The sequence below is a fragment of the Natator depressus genome, chromosome 18 (genome assembly GCF_965152275.1).
Source record: "Natator depressus isolate rNatDep1 chromosome 18, rNatDep2.hap1, whole genome shotgun sequence".
NCBI classification, from domain to species: domain Eukaryota; kingdom Metazoa; phylum Chordata; order Testudines; family Cheloniidae; genus Natator; species Natator depressus.
In genome coordinates this window covers 14,538,267-14,565,605 of record NC_134251.1, presented here as the reverse complement: position 1 = coordinate 14,565,605, position 27,339 = coordinate 14,538,267, and the positions used below count along the sequence as shown (strand labels likewise).

The 27,339-nt window shown below is 49.1% G+C and overlaps 1 protein-coding gene across 1 annotated transcript in view; it reads right to left on the bottom strand.

Annotated features, from left to right (window-relative positions):
* The window catches only part of PLEKHN1 (pleckstrin homology domain containing N1), a 42,161-nt gene that overhangs the window by 14,132 nt on the left and 690 nt on the right, over window positions 1-27,339 (bottom strand). Inside the window, exons 2-8 of the mRNA XM_074975111.1 lie at window positions 25,992-26,091; window positions 14,242-14,388; window positions 13,425-13,505; window positions 11,827-11,914; window positions 6,810-6,934; window positions 3,759-3,908; window positions 2,876-2,956 (exon numbers count right to left, since the gene is read on the bottom strand). Coding sequence (XP_074831212.1) covers window positions 2,876-2,956; window positions 3,759-3,908; window positions 6,810-6,934; window positions 11,827-11,914; window positions 13,425-13,505; window positions 14,242-14,388; window positions 25,992-26,091 — 772 coding nt within the window. The remainder of the gene's footprint in view (window positions 1-2,875; window positions 2,957-3,758; window positions 3,909-6,809; window positions 6,935-11,826; window positions 11,915-13,424; window positions 13,506-14,241; window positions 14,389-25,991; window positions 26,092-27,339) is intronic.

The window sequence follows — 27,339 nt, the reverse complement described above, 5'->3', positions numbered from 1 at the left end:
GACCCCCTCACGGCACCGAACCCGGGACACGTCCAGAAGGCAGTGCCAGCTGCTTGGTAGGTGCTGCCTCAGGTCCGTGGCCAGCAGAGGGGCCTGCATAGCAAGAAGGGAGAGAGGTCGCTCAGCGAGAGCAAGGGATGGGCCTATCTGCCTGGAAGCGAGGGGCAGTGTCTCCTGGGAGAAAAGGCGCATGAGTATCCAGTACTTTATCCCCTTCCCTCTCCCAGCCACATGCTCCCCTGGCTCGTGGGGGCAGCTCCAGCTTCGGTCAGCAGCCTCGCTATTCACTCCCAACTCCGAAGGGAAGAAGAGCAGTCCTGGGCAGTGCAGGCCCAGCGCGGCAAGCTGCTGAGCGCCCAATCCCCCTCGGACTCCTTCCTCTCAGGGGCAGCCCCCAGGCTAGGGGAGGAGTCATCAGAGCCCGGTTCCTGTGGCACAAGGACTGAGGGGGCATCGCTGTCATGGCCCGGCGAGAGCTGCTTTGGTCGGAACCCCCTCAGCCGCCGACCCCTCACTGGGCATCTAGCATTGCTCTTTGCGAAGCCGGGGGAAGGGGCGGAGATCTCTTCACACACACCCCGTGCTCAGCTTCGCTCGGTGAACGAGGTTAGCAATCCCCAGGCGGGGAAAACACACAGGCAGCTTCCCACGGCCTCCACCTCAGCTGCTTTGGGCTCCTCTCTCCCTCCTCTGGCACAGAGCTGGCTTCCTCACACGCACAGGCAGCTCCTGCTTTGCAGTCCCAGGCCGAGCCCGGGGGCCTTTTCCCATCAGAGGTGAGTCAGAACCTACCTGATCCATCCAGGGGGACATGACTTTCCCCAACCGCCCCCCTCCACCTCCACCCCAGCCACTGCCAACGGCAACTCCTGCCGTTTGCATGGAGCCCAAGAGGAAAAGGATCTGGTGCTTTCTTCCCCACCCCATCGCCCTGGATCTTAGCATCCACGCTCAGGGCAGACGCCTTGGCAGGAGGATCCTGTGCCTTGACATGTCTGTGGGAAAGCAGGTCCCTGCTGCACTCTCACGAGCCTGATGAATCACAGCCATCAACTCCGACCCAGAGGAACTGCCTTGGAGCAAAGCCTGGCTACCCCGGTGGGAAGGAGATGCCAAGGGGATCTGGGAAGGAGATGCCAAGGGGGTCGGGGGGTCTGGTACCACTGGCCTAGGATTTCCAAAGTGACTAGTAATTTTAGAAGCCCAGCTTGAGATCTCTTAAAGGGGCCCTAGACTCAGCTCCAGGCTCTCTGAAAGCCAGGCCACTTTAAGGGGTTTCAAGCCGAGCAGCCAAAAATCGCTCAGTTGCTTTCGCCAAATGTAGGGTGTTCTCTGGAGGGGAGGGGGAAAGTTATCACTGGATTCCTTCTCCCCTCACCCCAGTCCCAGCCCTCTTCTCCAGTCCCTGGGCATCGAGTGTCCAGCTACAGTCACAGCTGATGCTAAGGCTGCTGCTCATTCCTTTCCTGGCTTCCAAAGTATGTCCCCACCCCATCTCCCAGGGCCAAGAGGGAGCCACTGTGTATGGTATGTCAGTGATGGGCATTTCCCGGGACCTTTGTCTTTGTGAGAGGATAGAAATACAGACCCCCTCCCAGCCCTCTGTCCCTTCTGCTTCTGTTGACTCTCTTCCCTCCAACATCTTCTGTAGGAGACGAGCAAACTCCTCCCACCTCATTGCAAACCCACTGAAACATTGCAATGGGCCTGGTAGCTTGGCTCACGCTAGGATATCATGGGGTGCTCAGTCTGTGCAGGGTCAACACTGGAATTATTGGGCCCATCAGAATTTCCCCACTTGGCCTCTCCACTCCTCTGACCTCTCTCTCCTCTACAAAGCCAAGCTCAATGGCATGGTGCTTGGAATTTTTTCACACAACGCACTATCAACCTGTGGAACTCCTTGCCAGAGGATGTGGTGAAGGCCAAGCCTATAACAGGGTTCAAAAAAGAACTAGATAAATTCATGGAGGATAGGTCCATCAATGGGTATTAGCCAGGATGGGCAGGGATGGTCCCTAGCCTCTGTTTGTCGGAAGCTGGGAATGGGCGACAGGGGATGGATCACTTGATGATTACTTGTTCTGTTCATTCCCTCTGGGGCACCTGGCACTGACCACCGTTGGAAGACAGGATACTGGGCTAGATGAACCACTGGTCTGACCCCAGTGTGGCCGTTCTTATGTTCTTATGAATTGCAGCCACCCATCTGCACAGGAGCTCCTGGCATTGCTCCCCCCAGTAGAGATCAGCCCAGTGTTGACTACAGTAGGGAAACGCCATGGATATTTCCCATTGCTGCTAAGATTTTCATGCCTTTATGGGCAGGTCCAGATGTTGCTCCAGATCCTCACTCTTCACCCAGTACCCTGTGCGGCACTCTTCAGCTTACGGTAAAATGTATTCGGTGAAGACAACAAGCAAACCCAATACACCTAGCAACCTCAGCTCCAGCCAGCCAACGCCCTGTGCCTCTCCCCTGAGAAACCCCACATCACGCGGGCCATCTCTGCCTGAGCGATTGCAAGCCAGCCCAAGGTGAGCGGAGATTGCTGGGGAGCATTGCAGGGTATGTCTCAAGCTGGAGAGGATTGCAGGGTTGCCACCCAGCCAGTTCTGAGCCACAACTAAACATAGAAGCTGCCTCCTCCCAGACACTGAAATACCCAGGCAGTGGACTCCCTTCCCCCTGGACTTTTGCAAGGTGGTTCTCATGGGAGGATACCTTACGACATCCCTGTGCCACAGTGTTGGCTTACTGGACACAGAACAGGGTTGCGGCAAAGGGAGAGAAAGAAAAGAAGAGCAGAGGGGGCCTGAACGAAATAAAGTGAAGGGAGTTTGGGGAAGAGAAAGGTCTTGAAAATGCACGTACCTTAAAGTAGAGGCCATTGCGCTCTTCGGAGACGATCACCAGCGTGGACGGGTACAGGATCAAAAGCCTGTCGTGCTGCTCCTGAGACAGCCCAGGGGAGGAGAGTTAGCATCAGAAGAGGCAATGGGAAACAACTAACGGCGGGCCCAATCCAAAGCGGATGCACATCAGTGAGAGGCTTTGAATTCTTTCCACGGGCAGGGTCTAGGTCCGTGAATTATAGGTGCCCTTATTATTCCACAACAGCCAGAAATGCAGCTTCCAGACAAGATTCCAGCTGGCTCCAAAATTCTAACTTGACCCTGCCAACACTTACACACATGCTTAACTTTACACCCGGGTCATCCCACTGAGTGCAACTGCTGCTCATGTGTGCAAAGTTAAGCACACACTGAAGTGTTTGCAGGATCAGGGGCCTATGATTTTTCCTTCCAGGGAATTTGGTGCGGGGGTTGACGTTTCTTTTAGTATATGAATCAAGCTATTGCTTTCCCTCTCTTTCAACACACACACACACACAAGTCATGAATTTGCACATCACAACACACCTGGCACCTCGACTGGTCTGGTGCTGCTCTCTAGCTATGCCCAGTGGCTCTTGTGTTGATCCACAGAGGCACAGCCAGCCCAGGGGACACACAGGCACTTCCTTGCCTGCAGTGCTAAGGCCGGGGGGGGCAGGACGGAAGATTTGCTTTAGTAACTAGGACGAATATGGGAAGGGGTCTGAGTGGGAGGAGCCTGCTGGTGTGAAGAGGAGGAGGGCTGAAGAAAATGGTACCACCTATTGGATTCTCATTGTACAGACAGATTTTTTTCATGTTACTGGATCATTAACTTTTTTCTGGCAATAGCAAGTCACTTCATTAATTCAGGGCCTTACCTGGAAAGGCAAATGCTGCAGCTTCACTTTGGAGACGCAGAGGACATCACCTAGGGACTCCCGTTGGGTCCCTCTCCATTCCTGGACAGGCATGTTCTGCACAGACCACCTCAGTTCCTCTTTCCCTATGGAGTTCTGCTTCCAGTCGCTCTACGGAAATGGGGAACAATGAGCAGGCACATGAGAACCAGGTGGAAGGAATGGAAAAACCAAGCCTAATCAAGCCCTAGAGCCCCTCCCCTGCCTGCTGTCCCCTCCCCCCCGCAAATTCAACTGGAAGCTAAACTAAACCACGTTTTAAGGTCTGGAAAATTCCATTAACTGTTTTCTTCTCCATCATTTAGCATATTTGCATTGCAGGACTATCGCTGAGAGTGGGAGAGTTTAATTAGAAGACAAGCTGGTCTCAGGATATATTTCAAGCTTGGCTGGAAGCAGGAAAGAGTAAAAACCTGGAGTGAAAACAAGAGTTCCATCCCAGAATTAATAATAATTTGCCTCAGTTTCCTTGTCTGTAAAATGGGGTTAGTTCTCCAAGGCTGTTCTATGTATGAAAAGCACTGGATGCATGCTGAGAGAGAGGAAGTGATTGGCCTAGAATCCCACATGGGGTCAGTAGCAGACCCAGGAAGAAAACACAGCTCTTGACTTTCGTCCTGTTTCCGAACCACCCTCTTCCTTCGAAAGGTTTTGCAGATTTGGGAAATATGCAGAAGCAACCATGGTTTGGGGTGTTCATTCAAGCTGAAGCCAAACCTCTGAACTTCCCAAGGTTTCTCCATCATTACAGCTCATTCCTGTTTTCTTCCATTAAACACAGCCACCATTACATCCTTTTAAAAGGCCCCACACATGCAAAAGCTCAAGAACTCAGAGACATGTGCAAAAAGGAAGTTCCAAAATTAAAACAAACACACACACACACACACACCCCAGAAGTCCCCCAAGCTTCCTTCAATTCCCAGTAATGGATTCTTGGGTCCTTTATCACAGAAACTTCAGTTTCGCTCTGAGGATAGGCCACCAAAAAAAAAAAAAAAAAGCAAACATGAATGTCCTGGTTTTTTTCTGCAGTAAAAAGAGTTCTCAAGTGACAACATTGTCCTCACGCAAGTTGTTTGTGTGTCTATCTGGGAATGTTTTGGCAATGACAACATAAAGGGGAGGAGGCAGAAGAGAAGGTGGGGACTGTATATTGCCCATGGACTTAAACTTATAATACAAGCTGATTAACAAATGAGACTAAAGGAAACCAGATCCATGCTCTGACCTGTAATTGAAAGATCTACCGTTACTTGTTTGGGACATTTCACCTGTTGTAAAGATCCATGATTATCTATGGCACTAGCTAAAGAATAATAAAGAACAATAGTCCAACAAAAGGCCATTGATGCAGGCAGTAAGGGATGCAGGCTATAATAGTCATGGGGTAGAAGGAGGGACATTAGCTACAGCCACTGTGCCCACTCTACATTGATTAATGCTAATTATGAGACAGTGTCATCTAATGATTAGCGCAGGAGACTGGGAATCTATACCCGCCTTTGCCACTGTGTGACCTCTCTGGTCCTCCCCCCCTTCCTTGTGTAAACTGGGGGTATACTACAGATCTCAGGATTAATGACCATTTGCACGTAAAAGGCTTGATTATCAGCGGTGCTGACAGATGAAAATCCACACGCCTTTCCAAAGCCTATTTTTACAATAGCAACAGGTCCCTGCCTAATAAAATCCCAGACTGCAGCAACCCCTGACTGACAGCACAGCCCACGGACTCGTCAGGCAGGTTCTCTCATCAGCTTGACAGCCGATTTCCTGTCTGCTCCTGGTGGCCTCCGTCAGCAGAGAGATGTTTGATGGGCGTGGAAATCATGCAGCAGCGAGCGCTCAGCTGCTAGAGGCAGACTAGAAATTATGAGGGGTTGGCCTGTCAGACAGCCTTGCACTTCTGTGTACCAGGCCCGATGATTCATGCTGGGAGCAAACTGACGAGGGTGGCTGCGCTGGTGGTTTGGCAGGGCAGGAGAGATTTTGCCCAGAAAGAGTTTCTAGGTGAAGGCCTTTGAAGGGGCCTCTGATTGGACAGGTAGGTGTGGGAACAGCCAGTCGGTATTATGCATTTTAACTCAGATACATATGACGTCTAGCTGTGAGTGCAGCCCAGGGCCACCCAGCGCAGACTGCTAAACCTGATGGAGCAAGGCTTTCCCTTGCAACTGGAAAGGAATCGGACAGCGGTACCATTTCCCCTCCTTCCACAATCTTTGATGATTTCCCTTCTTTCTACTTTAGCCCTCCTTACCTGATCACTACAAGTGATAAATTAGACCAAGGGACTGGGAGTCAGGACGACTCCTGGGTTCCATCCCTGGCTCTGCCACTGCCTGACTGTGTGACCTTGGGAGAGTTACCTAACCCTCTTGGTGCCTCAGTTTGCCCCTCTGTGAAATGGTGAGGATAAGAATCAGCTGCCTCATCAGGGTGTTGAGGGGCTTAAATAAATGCGTGTAAGGTGCTTGGAGGTCCTCAAATGGAACGTGCTGTAGCAGGGAAAAGTTAATATCTGTCATCACCATTCTGAGCCAGTATTCTCTTCCAAACCTGGCTCGTCACTACTCCATAATAGCAGAAGGGGTTACTACTGAGTGAGGCAAGGCATCTTGCTTTCCCTCCTCCTTCCCCCATGCTTCCAGCTCCTGCTGGCCCATGGAGAAAGAGATCAGAACCACAGCTGAAGCCCAGGTATCCTGCATGTCATCAGCCTTTGGCATTTGCAATTAATAGTTTACATTAGCCAATGGAATTGGTCACTAGTGGCTGCATGTGAGGAGGGGAATTTAAGGTGCTCCCAACTCCCTGCTAAAGTGCTCAGCTGCTTAACCCGGGTCCCCAGGTATCAGGAGTAAACCACTGTGTCATGGTGGCACACAGGATTCTGGGACGCAGAGGAAGATGGGCTCTGATAGCAGGGCCAAGGTACGCAGAAGGTTGAGACCAGCTGATTGAAAGCCTGAGATCACCCTGTTCCCGACCACGGCCCAGGTCACTAACCTGAGAGAGGAAGGACCCGTCCAGGTTCCCCCCATTCAGATGGATCTGTTTCTCCAGGTGATAAAGCCATCGCTTGAGCTCCGACTCGCTGGGGCAGTACACGATGAGGGGGTTCAGCAGGGGACCTAGGGACCCAAGGCAGAAGATGATCTGAGCATATACAGCAAAATGCTAAGTGCTACCAAGGCACTGCATGCAGCACCAAAGGGTTAATCAGCTCTCCCTGGTTGCTAGGCAATACTGTACTGCGCTCAGCCAATGAGAGAGGTTGTTCTGATGATGTAGCACTTGTCATTGGCTGAGCCTAAGGTCTCATGTTGCTGGGAGAATTTTGTAAGAAGAGAGTTGTCCACCTTGCTAATGTAGTTCTTAAAGGGGCACTGTCAGGTAGAATTAGGTCCCAGATGTAGGTAGTATAAAAACACAGCTTTTATGAAACCGGAGATCGCTGGAAATGTTTTTGTTTCGTACAAAAATCCAGCCCAAAAAAAGTGGTTTTAAAATTCCTCTGCAACCCTAGCAATGCCTGAGAAATTGACTAGCCAAAGGGCGAGAAACAAAAGGGAGCTGAAACAGACTATTTTCACAATCTGATTCTAAGCTGTACGACAGGTTTCAGAGGAGCAGCCGGGTTAGTCTGTATCCGCAAAAAGAAAAGGATGATTTAGTTGGGGATTGGTCCTGATTTGAGCAGGGGGTGGGACTAGATGACCTCCTGAGGTCCCTTCCAACCCTGATAGTCTATGATTCTGTGACTTGTGGCACCTTAGAGACTAACAAATTTATTTGCGCATAGGAGGTGCACAATAATTAAAACAAACAATAGGGCAAAGTCAGTCCACTTTTTAACATTCTTTCCTCTGTAAATATTATAGGTAAAAGAATAAACATTTTTATAGTTTTTTGGTTTTTTTAAATAATCTTACAATGTTCCCTTAATAAAAGCAGTTGGGATTTCCTCTGTTGTGGCCAACTTTCACTGCTCGCTGCTGAATTTTTAAAAACCCTCCATAAATGTGAGCAATGTTTCAATTGCCATTACAGGCAAGTACAAAATTGCACCAATCCCAGGCAAAATGTTCACAGATTCACCAAATAGCATATTATGGTTAACCCATTTGTTATGTATTTGTCACTTTCGCTTCTTTGTTGAAAATTCACATGTGACTCCAGGGGCTCTAACAAACGGTTCGCTTACGGCATTACCGAATAAAATTTGTGCCAGACAATGTATAACGGCTCTCAGACAGAGCCTTGCCGTATGGGACGATGCTAGCCACGGCTGATTTTAATGTTTCAAGCTGTCATTTCCTTAGTGTGCATACCAAAAGTCTCTCACACCTCTTACCAGCCACTATGATGACACCCTAGTGACGTAAATAAACTGCTTCTGGCAGGCTGCGTAATGTCCACTACCATGAATAATTAACTAGATGCCTCTCATTAAAACTGTATTCAGTGCACTTTAAATAAGATTCTGATTTTAGCGTCTGCACGGTTGGGGAGCATTGAAATGAGTAAATTCACAGTATGCCATCATAATAAATCATCCTCATCAGGGCGATACTTTGCCCTTCTGTGGAACCTTTCATCTCAGAATCCCAACCTGTTTTACAAGCGTTAATTAATTAAGCCTCTCAACACCCCTGTAAGGCAGAAAAACTGCCACTATGTCCATTGTACAGGTGAGGATATTAAGGCACAGAGCGGTTACGTGACGTGCTCCTTTAGACTGCAAGTTCTTTAGGGCAGGAACTCCCTCTTGATTATATGAGTTTACATAGCAACTAGTACAATGGGCCTCAATCTGACTAGGATCTCTGGGCCTTACTATAATATTAATCATGTCGCATAATGTGTCTGGGACAGGAATAGAACCTAAAGTGTCTGTCGCTGAAATGAGATTGCTGGGATCTAGGTTGGATTCCCTGCCATAGAATCCCTGTTTGACCCTGTGGCAAGTCACTCAGCCTCTGTGCCTCAGTTTCCCGATCTGTAAAGTGGGGCTATAGCACTGCCCTTCCTCCCAGGCATGTTATGGGGATAAATACATTAATGCCTGATGTGTTCAGACTCTATGGTCAGAGGGGCAACACAAGTAGCTAGCTGAATGCCCGGTCCCCTGCGCCATCCAATAGGGCATGACCCTTGACCTCCTGCTGGGTTTGTTTTTACAACTTTCTCAAAGGCTAGCCAGGAAAACCCGTCCAGTGGCTGTTTGTGCTGCCACATCTAAGCCAAGCCTCAAAGGGAGAGAAAAAGAGAAGAGAAATTCATGTCTCAGCCTGAAGCCCTGGGACATATTCTGAGCTCCTGTGACCAGCTGCTCGGGTGGATGTGACACTAGAGCAGGGAAGGGGCGCTGGTAGCTCAAGGAGTCACCTTCTGCATTCCCCAGCGCCCCAAGAGTATGTTTGCTCTGGAGTCAGGGTGCATCCAGGTTTATGAACCTTTCCCAGCCCCGGGTTCCTCTCTTCCACTCCACCTCCTCCGGCTCTCCCCTGGCACTAACGTAGTGGGGCCCATAGGCTGGAGCAAGTCATTGTGGCGGATGGTGCTTTCCCAGGTATGACAGGTTTATTACCAGACCAACTCTTGCTGCACTAAGAAACCAAGAGTGAAAATTATTGGGGGGAAAGAGGGAGGTGCAGGGGTGAAGGTGTCGAGCAGAGACATCCTGTGGGTTAGAAACCCAACGCTGGCTGCCAGCCCTCTCGTTCTTAGAAGCCTGTCAGAGATCAGAGGCACTAGAGGACTTCTGTGTACATCAGAGAGCTCCGTCCTTACATGGCGTCTCCACTGCTGGCTGGCAGCGTCCGATGATGATACCGATAATTATACAGTTGCCAGCAGCTGCAGAATTGCACAGGAGAGGCACAGGAATTCATAGGACTCTGCCAAAGTCACTGGCTTTCAGCAGGGGATGATCTTGTGACTAAAGCACTGGACTAAGAGTTAAGAATCAGAGGTTCTCTCCCCAGCTTTGCCACTGACTGCCTGTATAACCCCGGGCATGTCACTTACCCTCTCTGTGCCTCCGTTTCTCCCTCTCTAAAAGGGGAATAATACTTAATGGCCTCACAGAGGGAGGTGAGGATTCCTGAGTGCATGTTTGTACAGCTCTTTCCATTTTCAAAGCACTAAGTATCACTATTTCTTCCTGACCCCAGCCCCATCTATATGTATTCATATTATGGTAGTGCTTAAGGGTCCCAGTAATGGATTCGAGCCCCCTTCGTGCAAGGCGCTGGACACTCAGAACAAAGAGAAGGTCCCGGCGCCACAGAGCTTCCAGTCCAAGTAGAAGAAGAGAGACAACAGATGGATACAAGCCATGGGATCTTTTTCGACCTTTGTGTGCTAGATCAAAGACACACCCAGGCAGCAGGATAAGCAGTGGTCACACCAGCTGCCTAACCAAATAGGAATTTTAATGCATTTTACCCAATAATATATTGCACTAAGCAAACTAACTGTAAATTATGTCCAGGTTTAATGCAACATCTTTGATCTGAATCTCTGGAGGACTGCGCATCTAAATGTGGTTTGAACATCTCACAAGGTACGTGGCAGCCCACGGAGGTGAGTCTCAGAACCTGGGTCAACAGACTCAGTCTCCCAGGGCTGGCACGACAGCACTGAAAGTAGACATTGCGGCTCTGGCTTGAAAGCCCCCACCCCATCCTTAGAGCCTGAGCTCCAGCCCAGGCCACAACATCTATCCCGCTATTTCTGTCCCCATAGAGACTGAGTCGGTTGACCTGGGCTTTGAGACTCACTCCCATGAGTTGCCGCTCGCTGTGGAGACAGACTCACACTGGCCCAAATTGGAGCAGAGACATAGACGCAGTTTTGCTGCACATGCCGATGAATTGGTACCTGAGCACTGGGGCACTGGCAGTGGGTGGGGAAAAAGAACACACTGCCCAGGAAATGCTGAGCCACGAGGCTGTGACCCGCCAAAGAGTTCCCAGGATATCCTGGTTTGCCATTCGGGATATAGCAGCCTTGAGGGCGTGGGAGGTTTCGCAAACCTCAGAAGCTATTTCTTGAGCTGCTAAAGGTGGCGGGCCTTTTCCCTGCAGTGTAATTTTTAGCAGCCATGGCCTAATCAGATGTCCCTCTGATTCAGGTAAAAAAGAATTTTTTTACTGAGGTTCTATGACTCATTTCCTAGCCTGGCTCACCCGAGCACGTAGATCCCAGGTACCGTGCACAAATTAGCTTTGCTAGCACCGTATCTTTATGGATTGTTAGTTACCTCTGCCTACCACTCTCGGTGGCTCTGGTTTGCCATAATTCAACAATGACTAAGCCCAAGTGAGCCTTCAGCTGCTGGGCAGGCAGGTTGTTATCCCAGGAAGCCTTTTATAATGCGAGATGACTCAGAATAAAATTCAAAAAAGGGAGGAGGACTTTGGCAGAAGGGAAGTTGATTGATGGCTATCAAGTCCTGATAGGGCAGTTCTGATGCTACCGACTGAGGATAAAGAGCATCTCTCATTGCTATTGTTATTAGTGGTCTATATGAAAGGGTCCCCGCTTGGCCCTGCTGTGCAAGGTGCTGTACATACACATAGTAGGAGACAGTCCCTGCCTTTAAGAGCTTATAGTTGAAACAAACCACACAGACAAAGGGAGCATGCTTATCCCTGTGCCAGAATGAAACTGGGCACCCCAAGGCATGAAGAAACTGAGTGACTGGCCCGGAGTCACACAGGGCTGGGAACGGAATCTGAATCTTTGAGGCCCAGTCAGCCTTAACCACCAGACCATTCAACTCTTTCCTTGCAGTTCTGAACATTGTCCTAGAAGGGAGGTTTGAGAGCAGAGAGATATGGGGGAGATGGGCTGTCAAATAAGGGTCATAATAAGGTTAACACTCTGTGCAGTTCAAAACCTATTCTCTGAAGCACCCTTTCGCCTTGGGATAGGGCTTCCCACAAAGCATGGCCACATCACGACCAACTCATGCTTCATTCTCTCCTCAAGCCACAGCAAACAAAGCAGCACTAACCTGTAATGCGGAAGGCATGTTCCTCCTGCTCTGCGCTCTTTGCCTTTTCGGTTTCACACACGCTCAGCTCTTTCAGCGGCAGCAGTCCCTGCATAAGCAGAACACACCATTATTACCTCGGCAGCTTGCCTTTTGGGGCCAAAGCCCTCCTTCCAAAAGGATCCGATGTCTGCAAACAGGCACCCTCAGGCAGTTTGGGCTCAGACTGTTAGCTTGCAAAACCTCCTCCAAATGGAAATATTTTGGGCCTGATTCTCTTTACTCTAATACAAGGCCTCGTTCCACTGCAAAGGGACTTAAGTGTAAATGAGCATCAGACCTCAGTCAACTCCCATTGATTTCAGTGGGGTCAAGATTTCATCCTTCATCTTTAACATCAGTGAGAACCGGATCTTGTTGTTTTAAAATGTTCCTCCGCAGTCATGGAAACCCAAACAAAACAGGGCTGGGCTAGTGCAAAAGAATCAGAAAGTGAAACTGACTATAGACAGAAAGGAAAATTGACCAGGCTACTTTCAATGTCCAAACTGAGCTGTTTGCAAAGTGTAAACAAACAGCATAATGATGACAAGTGTGAATTCAGCCCAAGTGCTCATAGTTCGGCATGTACTTAAATACCTCTCTAAATCCGAGCTGTAAGGGGCACTGACCACCATAATATCTAGGTGCCAACACCGGTGAGTAATTCTTTCATAATTCCCTCCGTATTAGTCTAAGGGACTGTTAGTAACAGAGACAAAGGATTTTTAAATACGGTTGATATCTTGACAATGTGTCTTCACACGTGAAGGCCGGTTTGCTGGGTGACTCAAGAGGTCGCCTTGTCATAATGAATTTACCTCAAGTGACTTAGAAGGCAATACATCATTTCAGAAGGGGCTGGATTCTGCAAACATCTGCAAAACAGCCTTGCACAATTTCACTCGCTGAGGGAGGGGAGTGCTTTGTTTTGGAAGGACATACAAAATCTCCTTTGTTTTTTCCTTATCAGCAGCATCACGGTAAAAGATGGGTAAATAGATTTGGTGCCTGGGGTAAGTTTTCATCACGATTTTGCAAGGCTGACCGAAGTATCCTCCCCTTACCTTCCCCTCCCCCCGCTTCTCTCTTGTACCTTGTGCTTTAAGGCCAAGATTTTTTTTTTTTTTTTCTAAGGTGCTATAGTTAGGCTCCCAAATATCCAGGCACCCAAATAAGTCGTTTGATTTTCAAAAGTGCTGAGCACACTACAGCTCTCGTTAAGGCCAATGGGACTTTCTGGGTGTTCAGCATTTCTGCACGTCTGGCCATTTATCCGGGTGCTTAAGTATTATTTTTATTTATTTGCATTACAGTAGCATCTTCAGGCCCCAGTTGTGCTAGGTGCTGTACAAACACATAGCAAGAGACAGGCCCTGGGCTGAAGAGCTTTCAGCCTGCATGGACCAGACAGACAAAGGGTGGGATCGGAAACTGAGGGACATGACTTGGCGGAGGTCATGTGGCAGGTCCAGGAACGGAACCCAGACCTCCTGACTCCCAGTCCAGTGTGCTAATAGACAGCTGCCTCTTGACTGACACCTGTCCCTTCATTTCATGGCAGTGGAGAGACACGTCACCTGATAGGTCAATCCGTTCGAGCCAACAGACTGAAAGTACAGGTAGGACTGGAACAGTTCCAAGTAGCAGTCGTTCACCTCCTGCGGGAAAAGGACACGGTGAGGTTTACCTCAGGGGAGATACACTCCCCAGGCTTCACTCTGCTCTGGGGGGTTTACTGGATAATGGGCCGAACAACCGTTTATGTCAGTAACCAAAGGAAAGACCCAGTCTGTTTCCAGGCACAGCTGCTAACCACAGCCAAATTCTCAGACAACTGAGCCCTAATTTACCTGTGCATGGTACAGGAACAAAACATCCTCTAGCCCGTGGGATGCTGCGAAGGAGAAGCTCTTCCTGATATCCTCCTATCCTGGAGCTCCCCTCTATTCCTGAACCCAGAAGTGTTAGGTTAAGGCAGGACCACCTGGGTCAGCAGCCCCAAGTCCCTAAATACTTCAAAGCGCTCCCAAGATGCCAATCCCTCCCTCAAAAATGAATGAGGTTTGTGTTGTGGAAGGGACCCCCGGCATTCCGCCATGCCAAGCCCCACAACCAACCCGCAGAAATATAGGACAATCCTGCTCCCATTGAAATCAATGGCAAAACTTGCCCTGATTTCAGTGGGGCAGCATCATAGCTGATGTGAGTGAGCTGAAAGCACCATGTTTATTATTATTCCAGGCCATGTTTGATCCATCCCTGGGAGGAGAATTAGGTTACTTTTCAAACAATCTTTTTCTCTACTGAGATCGATCAGCTCCATCTCCTCTCCGTTACCAGGGGAAATAGACCCATGCAGTTACACTGTATGCATCCAGATGCACAAGGGCTTACCTGGCAGTGCTGGAATTTAAATTTGACCTTGGAGTAATAGATAATTTTCCCCAGATTTCTTACGACTGTCTTCCTCCGCCCTTTCTTGAACAGGCTGGGAAACCGCTGGTCCAAGTTTTCCTTTTGATTTTCCTGGTTCGTGATATTCTGTACCAAGGAAAAAAATAATCACAGAGCTGAGTGCTGGTGGGGCCCATCAACATCTGCAAGAGATGTAAGCAGAGCTGCCTTTCTTTAGAAAGGGGTCCTGGGTGAGTGCCCTGGCTAGGTTGTTTGTTGTTAGGTCTCCATGCCAGCCTGGGAGCTGGGATTTTATTACTACAGCAAGACCTGGTTCCCTCACTATCCAGGGGGATATTTTAAAACAAACTCAGATCATCTGGTTGGTAGAAACAAGTGCTATATTTTAGGCCTCTCAACTTCGCAGTCACGCTCCACTTACCAAGCTGATTGGTTTAATGTGGCCCTAACCCAGTTCACTTGGACAAGGAGTGACCCAAGCTGTACACTGCTGAGTGGTCTCAGCTTATAAACATTTGTGCAGTTTCTTTGGTTTAGCTCTGCCTGGGCTTCCTCCTACCCACCTCTTCCTGCTGATCGATTACATCCCCCCTCCTCCTGTGTTTTTAAATCCCTACTGTTTATAGCTGCTAATAGCTATCCGGACACAGGGTTTCACATTTATTGGGATCAGCCCTATACTACCACACCCATCCGTGTTCTCTGCAGCTTCCACTGCTTTAATCTCTCCCAGCACACCTTGGAGCTAAATTCCCTCCCATTGTTTGTCTGCTCCCTGTCGGATCCTCACCAGAAAGGCACAAAAAGAGCCGTGCAGGATGCAGACATGGGGAGAAGTCGATTAAAAAGAAGTGCCTCTAGAAACCAGAGAGAGAGACTGGGCTGCAGCTAGTAGCCACAAGCATTGCTCTGCTGCCCAGTGCATTGTGTCAAAAGCAGGCGGTGTGCATGCCACCTTCACAGAGCACAGCTTGACAACTACTGGGATAGCACAAAGAGCAGAAAGCATGTTGGCCATAATGCCCGCTGAAGGTAATGGGATCCTGTCCATTGACAACAGCCATTGGGTCAGGCCCCAAATGAACATGGGCTAATGGAACATGGTAGAAGGGGTGGAAAAGAGGGTTCCTCCAGAAATGACAGGTTTCAGAGTAGCAGCCGTGTTAGTCTGTATTCGCAATAAGAAAAGGAGTACTTGTGGCACCTTAGAGACTAACCAATTTATTTGAGCATGAGCTTTCGTGAGCTACAGCTCACTTCATCAGATGCATGCAGTGGAAAATACAGTGGGGAGACTGAAGTGAGCTGTAGCCCATGAAAGCTTATGCTCAAACAAATTGGTTAGTCTCTAAGGTGCCACAAGTCCTCCTTTTCTTCCTCCAGAAGTGGTTTATTCTAGGGAGCTCCTGGTGGCTCAACAAATCCAAGGCTGAATCCCCTGGCTGAAGTTGCCCTCTGTAAAGGCAGTTGTGATGCATTCAGCCATGAGTTTGCCCTTTGTCAGCGCATCCTCTGGAAAAGGTGAGGAGAAGCCAGTGGGAGCCAGAGGGCTGGGAAGAGACAGACATAAAAGCGTGGTCTGGCAATCTCGGGAGATGCTGCTTGCATCATTTCCTGAGTCCCAGGTGTACGGAAATTTGTCCTGTGGTGCAATGGGCTGGGCGGGGGATTCACACACTATTCGGTTCTGATGCCCGTCACTGCAGGATCTTCTGAGCCCTCTCCAGCAGGGAATAAACCAGCACCTGCGACATACAGCCTCTGAGAATTTCTTTTGGAAAGAGCAGTATCAGTGCATGTTGTTTTGGGGTCTTGTTTTTGGGGGGTGGGGGGGATGTACCCCATTTAGACTCACATCCTGATGTCCTCAGCTGGCATGTGCTTGAGTCCTGGAGTTCAACTGAACCATTCCAATTGCGCTGCAAACAGAGAAGGCCAGGGAGAGGCTGCATGGGGGCATGAGACATCCTGTGTCCTACAAGGGCTGTGTACACCAAGGCTTGCCTTGCCTTCATGACTTATCTGGAAGCAGGGGGAGGAGGGGGGGATGGGGTGGCTTCCTTCCTCCACCCCAAATCTCCTTTGTTCTAAAAGTTCATGATAAGATGCACGAGCACCCCATCGAGCCTGCCTGTAGGCTGTGATCAGGTCGGCATAAGAATGTGCTCTCTGAGATGTCCATGTCCCAGCTCACCTGGAACGGAAATCTGCTCTATGAGGAGGCCGAGATAGGGTTCATATCATGTGCTTGCCAAGCAGGGAGGTTATCCAGCAGCACCCCCCTCTCCAGGTGGCAGGGCTACCAAACACATCTCAGTACTAGATGATGGGGGTGGGGAGGAGAGCAATTTAAGGTTTAAGTGTCAGAAAATCCCTTCTTTCCAGAGCAGCGTTTCCAGGAACAATGAATCCAGACACAGGCGCTGCAGATTGATGAGGGGGTTGAGTGACAAACCAACAGCCCTGTACATACAGGCAGCCCAAACAGCCAGCGCTTTCTCAGAGCTTATGGAGAACCTGACTAGTCCACATGGGCCCATTTGTAATGCTCGGTGCCAAGGAGACAGCTGCAAAAGCCCCATGATAAATGAAGAGCTGCAGCCACTAACCAGACCCATTGTGCTGCGGCCTAGGTGAGCTCTCCCATCAGGAAGAGAATTATCCGCTCTCAGGTTAGAGAGGAACTGGTTAACCAGTGACAGGCTGCTAATGGTTTTTGGAGTCCTTTATCTGCAAAAGCCAGGAGTTCCTCTCACAGCTTAATTTAATCTAGATAATTACTTTTTGTCAGGCCCAAGTAAAATCCCCCAGCGCCCCAGAGGGCTTCATCAGAATGCTTTCCTCTGGTTTCCAACTGTCTGTAGACTAATCAACATCTATGCACAAAGACAGGAGGACTTGTGGCACCTTAGAGACTAACAAATTTATTTGGGCATAAGCTTTCGTGAGCTGCAGCTCACTTCATCGGATGCATGCAGTGGAAAATACAGTGGGGAGATTTATATAGACAGAGAACATGAAACAATGGATGTTACCATACACACTGTAAGGAGAGTGATCAGGTAAGGTGAGCTATTACCAGCAAGAGAGAGAAAAAAACCTTTTGTAGTGATAATCAAGGTGGGCCATTTCCAACAGTTGACAAAAGGATTTTTTTTCTCTCCTGCTGGTAATAGCTCATCTTACCTGATCACTCTCCTTACAGTGTATATTGTAAAAAGAAAAGGAGTACTTGTGGCACCTTAGAGACTCTCTAAGGTGCCAAAGTACTCCTTTTCTTTTTGCGAATACAGACTAACACGGCTGCTACTCTGAGTGTGTATTGTAACACCCTTTGTTTCATGTTCTCTGTGTATATAAATCTCCCCACTGTATTTTCCACTGCATGCATCCGATGAAGTGAGCTGCAGCTCACGAAAGCTTATGCTCAAATAAACTTGTTAGTCTCTAAGGTGCCACAAGTACTCCTGTTCTTTTTGCAGATGCAGACTAACACGGCTGCTACTCTGAAACCTGTCATCTATGCACAGTGTCAGAGAACATGTGACTGGAGGTGGGAACCTGCTAACTGCCAATTAATGAGCTCACTGAGAGGCAATTAAGTGCAGAAAAAAGATTAAATATTTGCTACAGGCTGCTGTGGAGGGCTGACTGATCAGCTGCCAGTCGTGGAAGAAATAAAGAATGCAGCTGATAGGACACAATGCATTCTGAAGAGCTTTGTTGTTGAGATGTGCATTAGGACATAGGAGTTCCCAAGGGACATGGAGAAGTCAAATTTGGCTCTGAATTTCGGTCCCCATAAAAATAACTTAAAACCAACATAAATTATCCCATTTGTTTCTGCTTTTACTTCCACCACATTCAGTTGTTCATTTGCTTTTTCATCTAGAAATTCCCCGTCCAGCGTTTGCCATCCAAATGTTATTCTTTCGATATTACATATGTTCTGGTAGTGCCCAGTAGTCCAGGTCGTGAACCAGGGCGCCATTGTGCTAGGCACTGTGTAAATGCAGAACCAAAAAAAAAGCCCCTGTCCGAAAGAGCTTACAATCAACGTATAAGAGGAGAGAGAAAACACAGCGGGGGCGAGGGAACACAAAGTAACAAATGAGATGATTGTGAACAGTGTGAGAAGCCGTGGTCCCAGCAACCCAGCTGCCTAACCAACATTGCAGTCTTGTGCTAGCACATGAGATCTAGAAACAGAAATTGACTGGAAACAGATGCTGACCATAAAGTGAAACTGACGTGGGCCCTCCAGTTCTAGACCGAGCCCTGTTAACTTCAGTGCGACGCTGCACAGGTCCGTGATCCACCAGCACAGAGTTCCTAGCAGTTTGGGGACCAAAGTCTTTGACTTCTTACTCTTAACATTTCTCTCCCTGTGGACAATTGGATTTTTAAATTTATTTCCGTTGGAATCACCTAGGGTGTCACTTGTAATAGCGCCAACAAGTTAGGATGATTAAATCTAGGAATTGTAAGCAGTGTCCCTTTAACTGCTGAAGGTCCTAGCACACCCAGGTACAAGGCACCAGCGTGCAGCCACAGGTCCTAGGTATCAGAGTAGCAAAAAGAACAGGAGGACTTGTGGCACCTTAGAGACTAACAAATTTATTAGAGCATAAGCTTTCGTGGGCTACAGCCCGCTTCATTGGATGCATAGAATGGAACATACAGTAAGAAGATATATATACACATACAGGGAAGGTGGAAGTTGCCATACAAACTGTAAGAGGCTAATTAAGTAAGGTTTCAGAGTAACAGCCATGTTAGTCTGTATCCGCAAAAAGAAAAGGAGGACTTGTGGCACCTTAGAGACTAACCAATTTATTTGAGCATAAGCTTTCATGAGCTACAGCTCACTTCTTCGGATGCATTCCTTTAATTAAGATGAGCTATTATCAGCAGGAGAAAAAAACTTCTGTAGTGATAATCAAGATGGCCCATTTAGACAGTTGACAAAAAGGTGTGAGGATATGTCCTTCCATTCCATGGGTATCAGTGGAAGGTAAATGGATGGGAGTGGCAAGTGGCTATGGAAAGTCTGTGTTTAGTGTTGAATGATATTTTGTACCTTTTTGGTCTCCTTTCGAGAACCCTCCCCTGCTGTTGAATTGTGTTGATATAAATATCAACAATATGGCAGCATAAACAATCTGGAATCTCATTTAAACAATTCTAACATTAGGAAGCTACTTGGCATTTCCCATGGCCAATCAGTGCATTATTTAAGACTTGTCTGAACACCAATGTTGGAGCGCTTTAACGATCCCAGTCTAGTTAATTGCTACAACCATCACCAGTGTGGACACAGTTATATCAGTATAAAGGGTGCCTATCCCGTTATAGGTATTCCTGAAGGGGAAGGGGAATAAGCTATCCATTTATAATGGTATAACTTCATCCACATGAGGGGTTGTATTACTGTGTTGGGGGGGGGGGATCATCACACTTATAACTGAACTAGTCAAGCTGGAATAAAAAGTGTGTGTAAAGCCGGCCCGTGTTCTAATCGCCGTGTTTTCTAGACCTGCTCCTCGGCTACCCTCGCTAGAGCTGCAATGCTGGCATATTAAAATAGGTTGGCCGTAGGCACAGGCAGCATGAGCCCAAAACAAGAGAGACAAGAAAAGTTTTGATGAGGGACAATTAGTCAGTCAGCTCAGTTTTAGCTGTCCTCTATGAACGTAAAGGTCAGACGAAAATTCCAGGATCTGGACCCACACAGTTTGGTTCTGGGATGGATCAAAGCCCAGAAAGGGTCTAATTTGTTTGTGTGGGTATCAGCCAAGGACTGAGAGTGGGATTTCTGTCTAACAGGGAAGTGCAATGCAGGGATTTTTGAAGCTGTATTAGTCACATGACTGATGATCAGCTGCTGATGTGTAGTCAAGTGGGATGGCCTTGGGCTGTTTTGGTCAATTTTTACCTGGTCTCTCCTTGTGTTTTTCTGTTTTTTTGAACATGTAGCTGGCAGGAGCCCTGGACTTTGCCTGGGTGCCTTTTGCTGAGGAGTTTGTATAAAACCAAAAGTGAAGTAACTAATGGACCGCTCAGAAGAGACTGAGGTTTCAGGGAAGGGCTGGGCTCATGAGAGTTTAGAGCCAAAAACTCATGAAAGCAACAGAAGAAAGTTTGATGCCATTTAATCCGACCTCAGACCCTACCTGTGATTGCACCCTGAGCTCCACTCCCTGCCTAAATCTGACTGGGATTGGGTTTCATCCCCTGCGCCCGTCTGGAGCCAGGAGGTATATCCACCACAGCCTCAGCATAGCTAGGATGACACAATCCTTGGCGTATCTTATTATCACTGCGCCCACACTCCAGATAGGTCAAGGGATGTTTACAGCTGGTCTGCCCGATGCCCCTCCCACCGCAGTTGTGCCAGCAAACTGGTGCTATAGCCACCACTGCACAGGAGTGAAGTGTTTGTGTGGACAGGAACACTCCGCATTCAGGCTGTCCCTGGTGTGAACTCACCCAGTGCAAGCGAGCACTGTGTGTTTGTACAGCACCTCACGCAGTAACAATAGTAATGCTTAAATCTTATTTAGCACTTGTCATCAGTAGATCTCAAAGTGCTTTAAAAAGGAGGGCGGTATTGTAATCCCCATTTTACAGGTGGGGAAACTGAGGCACCAAGGGGAAGTGACTTGCCCAAGGTCACCCTGCAGGCCAATGACAGAGCCATGAACAGAACCCAGGTCTCATAAATCCCAATCCAGTGTTCTAACCAGTAGGTCACACCACACACACTCATATCAGTGAGTCATATTTCTCTATGGAAGACTTCAATCCAGACTGCACAAAGCACCAGCAAACATCCTGCTCTGGCCACAGAGGGGAGCCCATCTGTGATTTCCTTTGTCCCCTGTTTTAGAAAAGGAGGCTGACTAATCCCAGCTCAGGAGATCTCACTCTGCACAAGGAACAAGAAGTCTTTGTAATGCTATCAAATCTTTCCCACCAATCTGTGATCAGCTGTGTGAGAGAGAGATAATGTGATCTCCCCTATGATGTGATGGGGATGACTAAAAGACAAACCCAGACTGCCAGAGCTAACCCCAGACTGAGACGAAACTGCCTTCACGTTTGCAGCATCAGCTTCAGCTCTGCCTTCTCTGGGAGAAGCGTATGATTGCCCCATGGCTCCATTATACCTATGGAAATTCCTCTGCGACAGAGTGAATCCCCACATGACATAGAGCTGGTATGGCAGGCTCTGTTATGTTTGTGGCACACACAAAGAGAAGTTAGTTAAAAACACAAATATTCTTGCTGGAAGGTTGTAAGATAACACGACTTAATTTCTTAGAATTCAGAACTATAACACACAAGAATCATAAACCAGAGAGAGACAAAGCAGGCTGCTCCTTTAAAAAAAAAGAGAGGCACAACTCTCCTCACCTTACTCTAGGCTGGCTGTCTCAGACTCTCTGATCGCACACTTCTCTACAGAGCCCCCCCATGCCTGCAAACAAGACTAGAAAACCCCTTACAATTTAAAGTGTCCATTTACAATTCCAGCACATTTTTCAAATATGCCACACTGTTCACCTCCTTGGGGCACTTGCCAGCATAGAGGAGGTGTTTGGGGCATCTCTGGGGGAAAGAAGGTGTGACCACAGGTCTGCGGCCTTCTGGCAATTTCTGACTGCTGAACAACCCGAAGGGGCTGTGCACTGCCAGGGGAAAGCTAGGGCAGCCATGAGGCTGCTCTAATTTCACTGGGAACCAGGATGGCCCTTGCATGATCCCAGAGTAGGGAGGGTCTAAAGTGGCATTAAGCTGCATTAGCGCCCCAGGGTCAGGCACTGAATGGCACTTTGTGCCTTCCCCTTATTGTTAGTTAAGCTCAGAGGGGGGAGTTCATCCCTCCTGTACCTCCATGCAGCAGGGGGAACTTGGGCCAGAGGTTTGTCCCCTTCCTCCCCCACACAAACCCCAGCTTAATTATTTGTTACCACCTTTCACTAGCTCTTTGGGGCGGAGACCGGTTTTTAGTTCTATGTCTGTACAGCCCCTAGCGCACTGGGGCTCCTCGGTGCTATCATAAACAATCGTGCTAATAGTAAATACTCATGCTAATAATAAATTAGAACTGTCCTTTGCTGGCATGTTCCACTTTCACCGCTGTGCAGAAACACAATTGTCCAAAGGCAAGTGAGAGCAGGGAACCCTCCATGACCTGCAATAACGTATGTAACACAGGGCCAGACACCAGAGCTATCGCAGGCACTGGTGTCTCGAAATAGCACAAGGCACTTGCTAGGACCTCAGGGAGTTTGTGAGCAGCCTGTTATCAGCCCCAACCCAGCTGGGAGATCAGCACCATTTTGCAGCACCGCTGCCGCACCCAGATTTAATTGGAGGTGCCCTCAGACACAAGTGACAACTAGGTCGCACCTCTTCTGGTCCCAGGCTTTCCTAGCCAATAGGAACACAACACACGCCTGTTCTAACCAAGCCATAGGCTACCTCCCTGGGCTAATTAACCCCGTGCTTCTGGATCCTAATAACAGCTATGACTAGACTGGGCTAGAAGGGGTTTTAAATCAGACACAGTGGCTGGCAGGCCAGAAGGACACTTTAAACCCGAGGGTAGGCCGGGCAAGTTGTAGTTTAACATGCCTTCTCTGGGGGAGGTGAATCCATCCTCACAGTGAAAGGGAGAGGAGACAATCACAGAGTCTCACCCTTCTCTCCAGCACAACTAATGCACGGCAGAAACTGTGGGAATCCTGCTGATTGCGGCCCAGACAAAAGAGTTTCGTGCTTTGTCATCCTTTCGCAACTCTATCAGCTGGCTGTTATTTCCCCGGGACCGTTGATATTTGTGGCTACCCACCCCCAGCCGCCCCCGATTCACGGAACGGGGCTAGTTTTTGTGGCCTCTGTCAGGGAGTTTGATGCATCACAGTTATTCGGAAACTGAGTTCCTCTCTTGGGGTTTGGCAGAGCAAGGCGAATGCAGCGCGAATGCCCTGACATGTTCGCTCTGGTCTCCAGGGCCTCATCCTACAGGTAGAGCGAGTTAATAATTAACCCCCCTCGTCCCCTCCAGACTCTCAGCGGAATGTCAGTGAATTGCAGCTGAATCACCAACCATGGCAGCAGCAGGCTCCCAGTCCACCAAGCCTCTGACTGCTGCTGGTTAATAATAAAGGAGCCGAGGCAGCAGATTTGCAAATGGGCTTCTCCCTCCCTCCTCCAGTTTGTTTTGACTCCACAGTGGCCTGGATTGGGAAGTGGCGTAATTAGGTCCAGGGCTTGGAGGCATCAACAGCAAAATAAGATGGAGGCTCTTCTGTATGCAGCTTGCCCCGGGTTGGGTCGGCAGCAGTGGGCCTCGTTTCTAGGGTCAGCCCGTTCCTAGGGCCTACGTTCCCAGGCATCCACAAAGCTCTGGGGTCCCCTTCACTTCTATTGGGGAAGATCCTGGGCATCAAGACTAAAGAGTCTGTGGTTATAGAAGCTATCTGTGATACTGACATGGTACCCATCACCGTAGCAACTGGGCGCCCCACGGCCCTATCAGGCAGGACAGTGCTCTAGTTCAAACAGGGACTGTGTCGGGGCAGTTCTCTGGCCTGCGCTATGCAGGAGGTCAGCCTAGAAGAGCCCAATGGTCCCTTCGGCCTTAGAATTAATTATCCCATTTTGCAGATGGGGAACTGAGGCCCAGAGAAGCGAAGCAACTTGCCCAAAGTCACTCAGGGAGTCTGCGGCAGAGCTGGGCTTTGACCCTGGGTCACCCATGTCCCAAGTCAGCACCCTAACCGCTGCACCACCCGGGTAGGGGAGGAGCCCACTTCATCTGAAATTTCCTTCACGAATAAATTGGTGTGGTGGCTCATTTTTGGTCCACGTCCCACACTGTGTCCCCACGTTTGGGCATTAGCAGGTTGAGGGGCGTGACCAGCTGGGGTTGCACCTGAGACCTCTCCCACCAAAGCACAGACATCGACCACTTGGGTGAGAAGGCAAAGTCCATCAGCGGAGAGCAGCAGCAGTCAGCTGTCTTCTGTGGATCTGTCACAGAGGGGGATGCGGAGACATCTGCCAGTGCATTGACAGAGACTGTTGTCCTGGATCTTGTGCTGCTCGTGGGTTTCATTTTCCCGGCCTGTGCGAATGTGGCTATTCTTCCTCTTGCCTCCTTTGGGGAAGTATCAATAACGGTCAAGGAAGCCAAGTGTAGGTCCTGATCCTGTGATCCTGATCCAAGCGTAGGTCCTGATCCTCACTCAGAGCACACGTGTGCCCTCCAAGCTCCTCCAGGAAACGATTTCTGTGTCCATCCTGCTGGAGGCCTATTGAGCTCGGTTACAAGAGCAGGCAGGCGAGGAATAATACTTAGCACTTCCATAGCACTGGTCATCGGTAGAGCTCCATATGCTCCCCAGAGATGATGAAGCATAATGTCCCTTATTATACAGATGAGGAAACTGAGGCACGGAGAAATGAGGCACGGGACTTGCCCAGGATCACACAGTGAGCCAGTGGCAGAGTCAGGAATAAAACCCAGGAGTCCTGCCTCCTCCTCTGGTGCCAGATGATGAAAGGTAAAGTGGTCGGGGCTGACAAAGGGCCCAGCCGTGCAGGTAGGGATCCCGCGTGGAATCAGGAGCTTTTCCCTACAAAAAGGTTACAGCAACCCGGCATTTGTGGGTGGAAAGCTGAGTGGTGGCTCTGGGTCCCTGCCCTTCTCCAGGGGCTTCCTGGAGCTTCAGTGAACCCAAGGCAAGAGGGTGTTGGTATGACCCTGCCCAGAGCCAGGGCTGATCGAAGGGCAGACGGGGCCACTGACGGACATAAACCAGGTATTCTCCTACCTTGCAGAGCATCATTAAAATAAGCCTGTCTGGTGTATAAGGCACTGGGCTGGGTCTCAGGAGACCAAAGTTCTACTCTCTAGCCTTGTCACTGACCCGCTTGGTGAAATTACTTCTCTCTCTCCGTCTCTGATTCCTCTCCCACTCTTGTCTTGTCTATTTATACCATGTTCACTGGGCGTAGGGACGGTCTCTCACGAGGTAGATGTACAGCACCTGGCACAATGGAGCCCTGATATTGGCTGGGGCCTCTAGATGCTACCTTAATACAAATAAATAACCCTACTGCTAATATAAGCTCTGCTCCCATTGACAGGCTGCTGGGAATGGGCCGTGTGGCTGCAAAGTTTGTACGTGCCTCGGACAGACGTGCCCCGTACCTCTCACCTTCCCATGGCGTATTGCTAATGCATTGGCAGCTCCGCCTCATTCCAGCATGGGAATGAATCATTCTCTCATCATTTGTACGCGCTCTCTAATTTCCCCTCATCCTGCCTCGACTTAGAAACAAAATAACTAAGAGCAGCCGAGGGAGTGCATCGGAGTCCCTGCCTGCCTCCCTGCCAGTGCTGCATCTCAGATTCCAGATATTCAGGTTGATGACAGGGCTTCATGGTCCCCACCCATGGGATGCTGCAGTAGAGTCCTGGAGTGGCGAGCTAACCTGCCTGGAAGGAGATAGGTCTCAGCTCCTGATCCCTGCTCTTGCTACAAATGTTCCCCTGAGCCTCTAATCTCCTTCGCCCAGACCTGCAGCTACCACCCCACTGTGCAGAAACCCCTGCCCATCTCATGCACAGAGATGTCCCCAGGGATGCAAGCCCCACAGCAGCTGACAATAACTTCTCCTAGTTCAAGGGGATGGCTGGATGTGTTCGTACTTACCTTCCCAGGAATATACTGCAGTATTTTGTCTGTGGTTATGTCTCTCTCCTGCCTTGACTCAATACCAAAGAGGCTGGCCAGGTTTTTCTTGCTGTCTTGTCTGCAAAGAAACGAAAACACATAGGCCAAAGCTGGTATATTGCGAACCCCAGCTCAGAAATAAGGAAGCGGGTGAGCCAAACAAGCAATTTGCCAGTAGCCTCCTAATCGTCCCAGCCCAATAAACAGCTGATAATCAGCCTGCAAGAATTTTAATGGCTTTTCCAGGCACTTGTTGGCTTGTCTTTGTTTTGCTTAGTTGTCTTTGCATAACCAAAATGCTCAACAAGCCCTGTCTGCATCTCTAGCCTGGCCATGCATCCCAGCACTCATCCATTCCATTTTATTCCATCTTTGTGTCTTTCCTGTCTCTGTCCTCAGAATCCCAGTATCGTTCGACCCCGAGCACTTCGGACGCACACTCACGCCCATGTTAAAGTGCCCTGCTCCTGCTACCAGCTGTCATTTACCTTTTGGGTCATTGGGGCTGCTTTGGCCAGGATTCCTAAGCAGTTTTCTCTCTTCAAACCACATTGCAACAGTTAACGCTATGGGGACCAAGTTATCATCTGCAGTGGACGGAAGACCCCGTCCTGCAAGCTGCTGACCAACCTCAAAGCCCAGCAGTGTCAATGGGAGTTGCAACACACAGGATCAGGTCTTTACACTGTAAACTTCTCGGGGCCGGCAATCTTGGGTCCGATTCTCCTCTCCCTTACATCTGTTTTACCCCAGAACAACTCCATTGCAACTGCCTTCCTTCAGTGGAATTATTGCCAATTTACAACGATGTCGGGGAGAAGAGAAACACTCCTGACATCTTGTCAATTTGTTTGTAAAGCCCTGAGCCTACAGGGTTTAGGAAGGATCTCCTGAAGCCAACTGGTCCATCCCACCAAAAATGCGATGATTTTTTTCCCAGCTTCAGACAACGTAAAAGGCAACCACAAGCTTCGACAAAGGCTTGGTTCACTGCTGAAGCCTAGAACATGCATGGTGGGAAGCAATCTTGGAATGTCCCCCTTCACACACACACCCCCAGGTGGGAATAGCAGGGAGCAATACAGATGAGGTCCTTGTTATCACCGGGCTTAACAAGTGGGTTGGGTGCAGAGATCTGTAATATTTCTGATATTTGCACTGGACCTTCCTAGAAGCTCCGTGTAATACTGCTATTATCTATTGATCGGGGGGGGGGGGGCCTGCTGCTGCTGCCCATCACCGTAGTATCTGTGCGCCTTCCAGGACAAATTGAGACCAATAGCAAAGTCCCTACAAGACTTCCTGGAGTCTCTGGCTCTTCTCCCTT